This window comes from Geotrypetes seraphini, chromosome 6, assembly GCF_902459505.1.
Source record: "Geotrypetes seraphini chromosome 6, aGeoSer1.1, whole genome shotgun sequence".
Taxonomy (NCBI): Eukaryota; Metazoa; Chordata; class Amphibia; order Gymnophiona; family Dermophiidae; genus Geotrypetes; species Geotrypetes seraphini.
In genome coordinates, this window is record NC_047089.1 from 100,302,890 (window position 1) to 100,315,969 (window position 13,080).

The following is a 13,080-nucleotide window of genomic DNA, read 5'->3' on the forward strand; positions in this document are numbered from 1 at the left end:
TAGGCTGGGCTGCAGCTCAAAGGATGTGTTATAGCACACAAGGTCTGAGCTATGGCAGCATCAGTAGCATTTTTGTCGAAGATATTTACAAAGCAGCTACTTGGTCCTCAATTCACACATTCACATCTCACTACTGTTTAGAATCCTATTCCAGATGAGATGGTCGTTTTGGCCAAACAGTATTACAGAGTTTATTTTCTTCTTAATGGCCAACTCTTCTACCATCCCATTATTAAGCTAGGGAGTCCCACATGTGAGAATATGCTGCCTGCTTGTCCTAGGATAAAGCATAGTTGCATACCGTAACAAGTGTTGTCCAGGGACAGCAGGCAGATAATCTCACATCCCTCCCACCTCCCCTGGTTGGCTTTTTAGCTTGCGTACGGTATTGAGATACCATGAGCTGACGTTGGGTGAGAAGGCACTCGTGCATGCTCAGTGCAAGCAGTCATGAAGTTTCTAAAAACTTAATGACAATGCACCGTTGACACTGTCCATACCGAGCTCCTTAGATGACATCACCCACATGTGAGAATATCTGCTTGCTGTCCCCGGATAACACCTGTTACTGTAAATAACTGTGCTTTCCAGTAGATAGGAATGGTATGCTGAACCCACCCACCTGATAATTTCTGATGTGCCTGTTTCTGCCTTTTGTTTCATGGTCCTCTCCATGGTTAAGACTTCTCTGCCAGTCGGACAATGGGGGTCAGAATCCGTTTGTAAATAGAATCTAAAGAGATAATTGAGCTCCACTAATATTAAAACTGTTGCTTTTATTTGATGTGTTTATTTGATGTGTTTTACTGTTCAATGGTAATGTTTGTTCATTTATATATTACAGTTTCATTATTAACTGTTACGTATGTTATATGAGCAGATCAGTACCTTGGTTTTCCTGTCCCTGCTTCTCCTGTCTTTTACTCTAGAGTAGAGAATGACACGGGAACAAATTTTAATACGTTCAGGATGTATTAATAAATGGGGTTACCTATATGTTAAGTTCGACCATTAAGATTCTAGGAATCACTCTATATTCAAATTTATTTGCGAAAGAACACACCAATCAGCTAGTCTGGAAGTGCTTTTACTCACTCTGGAAATTACATTCCATACGCTCATACTTTGACCACTCTGCTTTCAGACTGTTGGTACAATCTCTGCTCCTTAGTTTTCTTGATTACTGTAATATCATTTATTATGCTGGCCTAAAAAGTAATCTTCGAAGATTGTGTTTGATTCAGAATACAGCTGTCAGGTTGATTTTTGAATACAGCTGTCAGGTTGAAAAAATTGGATCATATAACTCCTTTTTACAGAAAAATACATTGGCTTCCAATAGAGGCTAGGGTCGTATTCAAGTTTGGATTACTTTGCTACAACGTGTTGTTCGGTCTTACAGCAAACTACCTGAAGGACCATTTTGAACTGGCAAAATCAAAATGGTCCCAACGTTTTCTATTTCAATTCACGTTCCCCTCTGTAAAGGGTTGTCGATTACAAAAATCTTTTTGAAAGATTATTTTCATATCAGGCTGCGATCAGAGACAGGAAATTTAGTCAACTAATAGCTAACACTACATCATACAAACATTTCAGGAAACCCTTGAAAACTCACTTATTTGATAAATTTCTGTAACCTAATTGTGATCAACTAATATGTTTTTGTTGCTCCTGAGACTGTTTCAGAATCTTATTGCTGTGAACCACTTTAAACTATAATAAGTCATGCGGTATATAAATGACAATGTAATGTAATGTAATTTTTCCCCATCCCCGCGGGAACTCATTATCCTGTCCTGTCCCGGAGAGTTCTTTTCCTGTCCCTGCCCCATTTCTGTAAGATCTGTCCTCATCTTCACAAGCCTTAAACACTTAAAAATTATAAGTGTTCGAGGTTTGTGCAGTTAAGGCAGAACTTCCAGGAATGGGACAGGGACAGCAACAAAACTTGCTGGAACAGGGCAGGGAAATTGAGTTCCTGTGGGGACGGGGACAATTTTGTCCTCGTGTCATTCTCAACTCTAGATCTCTTGCATGCTTTGGAACAAACTGAAGGGGGCAGTAGACTCCTATGTGAAGGAGGAGTTTTCAAAAGCTGTGATTGACATCTTTCTGCAGGATGCTTAGTGGAAAGGATAGATCTAGTGCCTTAATGTTCAGCATACCTTTCCTATTTACTGGAAAAGATATTATCAAGGTAAGAATTTATTTATGCAATTAATGGTTTTAATCTTTGCATGTTTTGAGTTCTTATGATTTTATGCTAACGTCGGATTAATAGTCCCTGATGTAGCTTCTGGAGGGGACGAAGCATAGCTGTGTCGGGCTACTGTTGAAGTGTAGTTCCTTAATAAATATCTACTTAAAGGTCTTTTCCAACTTATCTGCTTTCTTTTTTTTTAATCTACTATTTTATGATCCTATGTTACTTTCTCAAAAAAGTTATACAACCGAACTTGCAAAATCACTTAGTGCAAAAGAAAGTGAAAAGGAAGTGATTAGTGAGAAACGCATGTAAAACTAAAAAGTACCTGCACTTAAAGCTGATTGACATAAGACGATGACATCACTATAACTCCCAATTAAGTGATGTGTGCTTAACAGAATATGATGTATCAATATTTTAAAAAGGCAGAATGAAGCCTTTTTTAAAAACTATGAGGTACATAATCATAATAGAAATACTTCTAAAAACCTGCCTAAATTGGCACTTGGACGATCAAAAAGACAGGTCATCCAAGTGCCGATAATCAAAACGGGTTTTAGACATATCTAAAACCAACTTAGGCCTTTATAGTGCTACTGTATGCCCAGAGTAAAAAGGGGCATTTTTGAAGGAGTGGTAGGGGGCAAGAGATAGGCAGGATGTGGGCCGACCTAGATTTAGTCGTCCTTTAGCGATAATCAAAAATTCAATGAGATTTCTTAGACGGAACTTATACGTTGTGACTTAGGCAATCTAAAAACAGGTATAAGTGCAAAGAAGGTATCCAAAGTGACCAGATAACCACTGTAGACATAAAGTACAGACCCACATACACTCCCCCAGTGATCACCGCCATAAAAATTGAAATAAAAACATACATATCTGCCTCCAGAACATCAGCACCTGGCATAGGAAAGCCTAGTAGAGCTGCACAGAGGTGTCTTATTTAGTCTGGGAAGTGGGCTAGTGAGGAGGACCCAGGCCCATAAGCCACTCGAACCACTACATTCATGATAAAACATGTACTGCCATGTAGATGGCATCTGCAGCCATAAGGGTTATTGGGGTAGTAGACAGTTGGATATAGTAGGTTTTGGGGGTGTTTAGGGACCTATAAGGGAGTTGTGGTGAGATGTTTATGTGGCATGAAGTTCACAGCAGTGCTCTGTAAGGTGCCCCACTACTGTGTTGCCATGGCTAGGTGTACAGTCCATCACTTTGCTGACCCCTCTCACATTCAAAAGGTCTTGTTCTAGGCCAGGGTGTCCAACCTTTTGGCTTCCCTGGGCCGCATTGGCCGAAAAAAATGTTTCTGGGGCTGCACAAATGCACAAATGCTGCAGCAAGACAGAGGAGGGAGCCGGCAAGATGGTAAACACCCAGGGGCAGCAGAGGAAAACACTGCATCGCCCTCGACCGGGGCCGCACAAAATACTTCACTGGGCCGCATGCGGCCCTTGGGCTGTAGATTGGACACCCCTGTTCTAGGCATTTTTGACTTGGACTATTTATTGGACGAGAACGGGGTATAAAGATAGATGACTTAGCGGACTGGACAATCAAACGGCTGAACATAGAAGTATAAGATTTTTGAAAAAAAATATTTTGGACGTATTTTTCAAGAATGGACTTTGGATGTTTCCGATTTTGGGCAACTAGTGACTTAGGTCCAAAATGGACTTAGATGTGTTTTTTTTATTATGCCGTTCTATGTCTCATAAAGCCTGCAACAGAGTCTTAAATGGTGGATGTTGAGTATGCAAGCAGTATATCACCCTCTTTGTCATTACTGCTTGGCATGAAAAGGGGGGAAAGTGGTAGGAAGTTTATTTTTTTTTAATTATTGGATTGTGAGTCATGCTTTGTACATCTGGAGTTCACATATACATATATATATATAAAAAGGCAGTGTGAATGAAAAGTTAATTAGAAAAACAAATATACCTTAAATCAGTGGTCTCAAACTCACAGCCCGGGAGCCACATGCGGCCCGCCAGGTACTATTTTGAGGCCCTCGGTATGTTTATCATAATCACAAAAGTAAAATAAAACAGTTTCTTGATCATATGTCTCTTTAGCTATAAATAACAATATTATTATTAAGACTTAGCCAAAAGGAAAGATTTATAAACTATAAAGTTTTACCTCACGCAAAATTGTCATTTCTTTAATAAGACATTAAGGGGGTAATAATCAAAAAAACCCCAAACGTCTAAAAAGTGTCCTAAATGGCTACTTGGACGATCAAAAAGCCTGATCGTCCAAGTACCCATAACCAAAGCTGTTTTTAGACGTATCTAAAAACAGCTTAGGCCTTTCCCCTGCCTCTAAATGTACAGAGAGAAAAGAGGTGTGTTTAGAGGAGGGGAAAGGGCGGGCAGTGGGCGGGAGGTGGGCCGACCTACACCTAGGCGTACAACACCTATAACCAAAACAGTTTAGTCGGCACTTAGACCTGTATGACTTAGACGAAAGAAAACCAGGTCTAAGTGCCGAAAAAGGGGCCGCTGAGCTGATGGCCGCTGGGTCGCGGTTCACGGCAGTTCGGGTAGAAGAGTGATGGCATAGCGGTAGGGGAGATGAGGTATCTCTCCTGCCGCGATGCATCACTATCCCCCCACACACACAACATCGGGGCAAGAAGCCCAAGCCCTCTTGCCCTGCTGCAACCGCGACCCCCCCGACTCGATCAGGCCAGGAGGGAGCCCAAGCCCTCCTGGCCCAGGTGACCCTCTACCCCCACCCCCCACTACATTACAGGCAGGAGGGATCCCAGGCCCTCCTGCCCTCGATGAACCCCCTCCCCCCAACATCCGCCCCCCCAGAACCCCCAACTGCCCTCCCGGCCTACCCCATGTGCCTCAGGCCTCGCCCCCAGGAGGGGGCCTAAGGCTCCCGGGTCTATTCTGATTGGCCCAGGCACCTTAGGCCCCACCTTTGGGCAGGCCTTTGGGATGGCTGGGCCAATCCGGCCTCATTCTGCCGGACAGGCGGGTTTGGGCACCCGTCTGTCCGGGCAACTTCAAACCAGGTACGGGGAAGGGGGAGGGGGTGGGGGGTTGTGGGGGTCGGCCGGGGGGTTGCGGGTCGGCCGGGGGGGTGGTCGGGGGTTCTGGGGGGCGAACATTGGGGGGAGGGGGGTCGGTGGGGCAAGAGGGCTTGGACTCCCTCTTGCCCCGATATGTCAGGGGCGCCGCGGTTGGCCGGGGCAAGAGGGCTTGAGCTCCCTCTTGCCCCGATGTTGTCGGGAGGGGGGGGGTCACGGTTTGCCATGGCAGGAGAGCTTGGGCACCCTCTTGCCTGGATGGTTGTGGGGAGGGGGGGATTCTGTAACCGGTTGTTTTTGACAGACACCGGTTACAGAATCCAGCTTTTAGGCGAAGGACTGGCTCCTCCTTCGCCTAAAAACCCTTCTGTTGGACGTTTGTGGCTTAGACGTTGTTTTGTTTCATTATGGCTAAAATGTGTAGACGTGGTGTGGGTGTACCTTTAGATGTAGTGGAGATTGGGCGTTTAGGCAGAGGAAGGCCATAATCAAAACATGGACGTTTGTTTTGGTTATGGACACTTTCCCTGCTTCTGGGTTGAACGTTTAGGGACTTAGGCCTAAAGGGGACTTAGATGCTTTTTTTGATTATGCCCCTCTAACTGTTTTTTTCTGAGGCCCTCCAAGTACCTACAAATCCAAAATGTGGCCCTGCAAAGGGTTTGAGTTTGAGACCACTGCCTTAAATCAAGAGAGTTAAGAGAAAACGAGGAAAGCAGAAAACAGAGACTGGTACTACAATTGGAAAAAAAGCAAAGGTAGAAAAAAGAATTTAATTTTCCCTTTAAGGCAAAAGTAATGTAGTAGCTGTGTTAATAAATAAAAATTGAAATAAGAACATAAGAAACGCCATCTCCGGACCAGACCTTCGATCCATCAAGTCCGGAGATCTGCACACATGGAGGCCCAGCCAGGTGTATGCCTGGCGTAATTTAGTCACCCATATCCTCTATGCTTCTCGTAAGGAGATGTGCATCTAGTTTGCTTTTGAATCCTAGGACAGTCGATTCCGCAATAACCTCCTCTGGGAGAGCATTCCAGGTGTCAACCACTATCTGCATGAAGCAGAATTTCCTGATATTTGTCCTGAACTTGTCCCCCCTTAGCTTCATTCCTTGTCCTCTTGTTTGTGTCAAATTGGACAATGTAAATAATTTTTTCTGCTCTATTTTGTCGATTCCTCTCAGTATTTTGAAGGTCTCGATCATATCCCCTCGTAGTTTCCTTTTCTCAAGGGAGAAAAATCCCAGTCTCTTGAGTCGATCCTCGTATTCCAGTTTCTCCATACCCCTTACTAGGTTTGTTGCTCGTCTCTGCACCCTCTCCAGCAGTTTTATATCCTTCTTTAGGTTGGGAGACCAATGTTGGACGCAGTATTTCAAGTGGGGTCTGACCATTGCTCTATAAAGCGGCATTATGACCCTCTCCGATCTACTCGTGATTCCTTTCTTTATTATGCCCAACATTCTATTTGCTTTCTTTGCCGTAGCTGCACATTGTGCTGACGGTTTCAGGGTCCTATCTATCAGTACACCCAGGTCCTTTTCTTGTTCGCTCTTACCCAGAGTTGCAACTGACATTCTATACTCGTGTTCCTTATTCTTCCTGCCTAAATGCATTACTTTGCATTTCTCCACATTGAACTTCATCTGCCATTTCTCCGCCCATTTCTCTAACTGACACAAGTCGCTCTGGAGTTCCTTGCTATCCTCCTGCGATCTGATTGCCCGGCATAGCTTTGTGTCATCTGCAAACTTGATGATCTCACTGGATGTTCCTTCTTCCAGGTCATTGATATAAATATTAAATAGGATCGTTCCAAGTACCGAGCCCTGGGGTACACCACTAGTCACTTTCTCCCAGTTGGAGAACTTCCCATTTATGCCCACTCTCTGCTTTCTGTTCTCCAGCCATTTGCCTATCCATCTTAGCATATCTCCCTCTATTCCATGGCTTTGTAGTTTCCTGAGAAGTCTTTTGTGTGGAACTTTGTTGAACGCTTTCTGGAAGTCTAAGTATATTATGTCCACCGGTTCTCCACTATCAATTTGTTCGTTCACGGTCTCGAAAAATTGAAGCAAATTCGTTAAACATGATTTCCCTTTCCTGAAGCCATGTTGACTGGGTTTCATCAGGCCATGTGTATCCAAGTGCTGGACTATGCTATCCTTGATCAGTGCTTCAACCATCTTTCCAGGGACAGACGTAAGGCTCACAGGTCTATAGTTGCCCGGTTCTCCTCTCGATCCTTTTTTGAAAATTGGCATGATGTTCGCTATCTTCCAGTCATCCGGTATCTGTCCAGTTCTAATTGACAGGTTGGCAAATTTTTGCAATATGTCTCCGATTTCAACCTTCAATTCTTTTAAGATTCTCGGGTGAATTCCATCCGGCCAGGGGATTTATCACTTTTAAGTTTATCGATCTGGTAGTATATCTGGTCCAAATCCACTTCTACTGTGGTGAGGCTGTCTTCTATTGCTCCTTTAAACACTTCCACTGCTTCTGGTATTGTTGCAGTGTCCTCCCTTGTAAAGATGGATGCAAAAAAGGAATTTAGTCTATCTGCAATTTGTTTGTCTTCCTTGATGTACCCTTTTCTTCCCTTGTCGTCCAGGGGTCCCACCACCTCTTTTGCAGGGTTTTTCCCTTTTACTTATCTAAAGAAGGGCTTGAAGTTTTTGGCCATTTTCTCCTCATAGTCCTTTTTAGCATCCATTACCGCCTTGTGACATTTCTTCTGGTCATCTTTATGTTTGTTCCAAGCTTCGGTTGTTTTTATGCGTTTCCATTTTTTGAAAGAGTCCTTCTTTTCTTTTATGGCTTCCTTCACCTGTCTGGTAAGCCATGCCGGTTCTCCTTTGCCTTTAGTTCTCCTTTCTTTGGAAATCCGTGGAATGTAGAGATTTTGTGCTTCCGTGATAGTATTTTTCAGTAGGGTCCATGCCTGATCTACCGTTTTAAGTTTGTCCACCTTTTTCCTGAGCCGTTGTTCTACCATGGCTCTCATGCAATCATATTTACCCTTTTTAAAGTTTAAGGTCGTGGTTAAGGTTTTGGTACGTTTCTCTTTCCCAATGTCAAGTTTAAAGTTGATCATGCTGTGATCGCTCGTCCCCAGCGGGACCGACTTCTACTTCTTTTGTTGGTCCCGTGAGGCCATTTAGGACCAAGTCCAAGGTGGCGTTGCCTCTTGTTGGCTCTTTTACCATTTGTTCCAGGAAGCAATCCCCTAGCGCCTCCAGGAACTTGGCCTCTTTGCTGCAGTTGGAGGTTCCCAGGTTCCAATCTATCCCCGGGAAATTGAAGTCTCCCAAGATTATTACATTGCCTGTCCTGCATTCTTGTTTGATTTCCTCTTATCATTTCCGAGTCAGTTTCCTTCGTCTGTCCTGGGGGTCGATAGTAAAGGCCAATTTTTGTGTCTGCGCCATTATGACAAGGAATCTTGATCCAGAGGGACTCCAGCTTCTCTTTCCTTTCGTCGTAGCCACTCCAACAGATTCTACTCCTTCCTGAACATATAGGGCAATACCTCCGCCTTTCTGCCCTACTCGATCTCTTCTGTATAGTTTGTATCCCTGTAGTACTGTGTCCCATTTATTTTCTTCATTTCACCATGTTTCTGTTATGCCAATGATTTCCAATTTATCGTGTCTTGCTATTGTCTCTAGTTCCCCCATTTTGTTTCCCAGACTTCTAGCATTCGTAAACATACATTTGAGTTCTCTTTGTGTTACCTTCTTGGACTTTCTACGCTTGGCTGTCTCTACTGTTTCTTTCACGGTATCCTTTTCTGCTCCTGCGTTGTCTCCCTTGATTGCTGTGCGGGCGTCCCCTCCTGTGTCTGTGTTGTCCTTTCCTGCCTTTTCTCCCTTATTTGCTGTGAGGTCATCCCCTCCTGTGTATGAGTAGTAGCCCGTGGTTCCTTCATCGGGGCATCCTGTCGCCCGGACCATCGACAGGTGGTCGACTGTCGGCTTTCCCCTGTCTTCTAGTTTAAAGCCTTCTCGATGGCCTTCTTCATGTTGCTTGCCAATGCTCTTGCTCCTTCTTTGTTGAGGTGTATTCCGTCCTTTCTGTAGTACTTGCTTCTTCCCCAGAACGCCGTCCAGTTGCGCACGGAGGTGTTATCTTTTTATTGGACTAATTTTAATACTTTTTTGATTAACTTTCAGAGACCAAAGCTACATTCCTTAGGCCAGACACAGGTACCATAACAGCAGTATGCTGTAGTGATCTGAGGAAAAGAGTCTCGCTTGCCCTTTGTAAACCAGTAGAAAAATGTATTTAGTCCAATAAAATGGTATCATATTTTCCATCTCTTATATTATTTGTATTTGCTAATTTGCAATGTAGTGATTGGAATATGTCAGTTTTTGAAATTTACATCTGCGATCTTTATATTTTGCACAATACAAGGGGTACAGAATCTCAGAATTATGTGGTTACCATTATACATTGTTAATAAGATTATATTGTGTGTATGTGAAGAATGAATGGAAGAAATGGCATTGCAATTAGTACTATTATTATGGATGCGAGATCTGAGGCAGAGCTGCTGCTCCTCCTCCCTCAAACAAAAAAGCCTATGGGGCTCATAATCAAAACTTTAAAACATCTAAAAATCAGCCTAAGTCGGCACTTGGACATCCTAATAGCAGGGATGTCTAAGTGCCAATAATCAAAACCAACTTTCTGGATATACAGCAGCACTTCTAAGCTACGATGCATCCAGAGAGCAAAGGGGCATGTTGGAGGTGTGTTATGGGCAGGAATCGGGCGGGCTTCAACCTGTAAGTACTCCAGCCATAATCAAAGCTTTCCTAGATGGAACTTAGACACCGGCAGTTAGACCTGTTTAAGTTGCTTCTAAGTTCCACAAAGTTGCCAAACTGACAAGAAGACCACTGGAGGATTTAAGGTATGACTCCCCCTTTCTCCCCCAGTAGTCATGCCCCCCCCAAAAAAAAATAAACCCATAGGCTTCCCTTCAGCTGACCACGTCAAAGCAATCCCCATCAGCTGAACTGGTTTTGGGGATTCCTGGCAGCTCAGCTGATGGGGATTCCCCCTGCCAGGATCAGCTGAGCCCCAGAGCTCTACACCCCTCCTTCTGACATTCCCGGACCTCCTCCAATGCCTGCCATCCCCAACATCCCCGACATTCCACTGACATCCTGGACCTCCTCCAACATCCCCTTACATCTCTGCTCCCCCATATCCCCCCAACATTCCTGGGCCCCCCTCCCACATCCCCAGACCCCCCACCCCCACCCGGTATATTCAGATGAGAAAACAGCAGGGCTGCGTGCTGCAAATGAAGGGACTTCCCCTTCCCAATGCATCTTGGGATGCAGTGAGAGGGGCGAAGGCCCTGATTAGCTCAAAATCACCATTTTATTTTTGAAAATGGGCAAAAAAGGTAGACATCCTAAGGACTAAAACTTATACCTAGTTTATTTTCAAAAATAAAAGATAGGTGTTTGGCAGTTTTGAAAATGGGCATGTTTCCTACTGGGTTTGTGGACATATTGCACAAAACGTCCAAACTCAGGCACACTTTTGATTATGCCCCTCTATGTGTTCATGATTTATGTTGTAGGAAATGTGTATTTTATTCTGTGTGTGATGATGCTAAAAGCTTACTTTTTTCATTTTAGTTCTCAGACTATTTTACTGGATACTTTAATGGACAGTACTGGCTTTGGTGGATATTTCTTGTACTTGGTAAGTTGCAGTTCATGAGAAATATCATTCTTCAACTAATGTGATCCAATGTTCTGACACAGAGAAACCATTTTATTCATATGTTGAGTAAATGTTTATACATATGTTGCATGTTTTGAAATTATTGTATTTATAATGATTTCTTTTGTATTCTGTACCAGTCTCTAAACAAAGTTGGTTATATTTGCAACATTTTTTAGGATACTTGTTTTGCCAGCTGAACACATCTCAGTTATTAGCTTACTGAACATGCCCATTGTGTTACATTACAAAACAGGAGTGGCCTTTAGGGTCTGCCAATTCCAGACTTCGTTCCTTTCATCTAGCTGCCCCCTATGCCTGGAATAAATTGCCTGAGTTTGTCCACCAAGCTCCTCCCCTTCCCTTGTTTAAAAGCAGACTGAAAACCCACCTTTTTGATATAGCCTTCAATCCATAACCATACTCCCACTGCCCACCAACCTAGCCAGCAGATTCCCCTTAACTTATCCATGACATCCTGTTTGTCTTGTCAGCGTAGATTAAAAGATCCTTCGAGCAGGGACTGTCTTCTTCATGACTCTGTATAGCGCTGTGTATGTCTGGTAGGGCTATAGAAATAGTAGTAGTAGTAGTAGTAGTAGGGAAATCAGGTCAAATGCAAAGAATTGTGGGATCTCATTTTTATAAACAGGTAAATATGGGGTCTCATTCGCCTTGCATAAAAGAGTAAGCTACCAAACTGTTAAGTGCCTCTCATCCTGCTGGTTCAAGTCAGATCTAGAAAGGAAGGCTGTGCAGAATAGCTGTTTTTGTTTGCTAATCTAATCTAAGGCTTGGCTTTATATACCGAGACATCAATCCAAGAAAGCTTGACTCAGTTTACAATAGTTAACTTAACAAATAAAAACCATAAAGAATAAGACTAAGTTTCAGAAGATTAATTTTCAAAGTGTGGCCGATATAAGTTGTGAGTTATGAAAACTGAGGACTCTCATTCACCAATATTATTATTAGCAATAAGCTGTGTTCTCCCTAGGGCCTTTTAGCTGGGCGGTCCGCCCAGCTAATTTAGATGAGCGCCCGGTTATCATCTGCTGCTGCCACCGCTGCTGAACATTAAAAAAAACAAAAAAACCCGGCTTGGAGATTTCAGCCCATAGCGAAGTTATGCTCCGGGGCTATAACGTGTGCGTGCCGGTTTCCCTTCTATTCCCTCCGAAACCGGAAGTTATGTCTGGGGGGGGGGAGAAGGGAAGCTGGCATGCACATGTTGAGAGCCCTGAAGCAAGTGTTCACTACGGGCTAAGGCGGGAGACAGGTTAGTGAAGCATTTGCTCTTCTTGCTGCCGGGTCCTGCCTACTTTCTGTTTCCGCCAAGGCAGGACCCGGCAGCATTTCCCCCAATAGGTCGATCGCGATCTTGGGCCGATCAGCCTTCCTCTCCCCGATGGCAGAATTGACGTCGGGGAAAAGGAATGCTGGTCGGCTGAAGCAGGGAGAGCTTGGGATGGCATCAGCTTTTGGGCCTGTTATTGGTGGCGGATTGGGGCCTGTTATTGGTGGCGGTTTGGGTCCTGGTCCTCGATGGCAGTAGCAGTGGCTTGTGGGAGGGCAGGGAGAAAGAAAGAAAAAGGGCAGGCAGGGAGACAGAAGGAAAGAAGAGAAACAGAAAAAAAGAAAGGGCGGCAGAGAGAAAGAAAGGGCAGAGAGAGAGGAAGGAAAAGTTGGGGGAGGGAATGAGGTCTGGAGGAGAGGAAGCATACAGGCTAAAAGAAGGGAAGAAAGATTAGATGCACAGTCAGAAAAAGAAAGTGCAACCAGAGACTCATGAAATCACCAGACAAGGTAGGAAAAAAGATTTTATTTTAAATTTAGTGATCAAAATGTGTCTGAATTTATATCTGCTGTCTATATTTTACACTAAAGTCCCCTTTTACTAAACCGCAATAGAGGTTTTTAACGCAGGGAGCCTATGAGTGTCGAGAGCAGCGCTGGGCATTCAGCGCAGCTCCCTGCTCTAAAAACTGCTATCGTGGTTTAGTAAAAAGGGAGGGGGGTATATTTGTCTATTTTTGTATGGTTGTTACTGAGGTGACAGTGCATAGAGTCATCT

General features: G+C 43.9%; 1 protein-coding gene across 3 annotated transcripts in view; it reads left to right on the forward strand.

Moving 5' to 3' along the window:
* Nucleotides 1–13,080, forward strand: part of NDFIP2 (Nedd4 family interacting protein 2) — a 332,657-nt gene that overhangs the window by 259,740 nt on the left and 59,837 nt on the right. For all 3 annotated transcript variants that reach the window (XM_033949047.1, XM_033949049.1, XM_033949048.1), the window contains exon 6: nucleotides 10,919–10,985. In XM_033949047.1, the coding sequence (XP_033804938.1) occupies nucleotides 10,919–10,985 (67 nt within the window). The remainder of the gene's footprint in view (nucleotides 1–10,918; nucleotides 10,986–13,080) is intronic.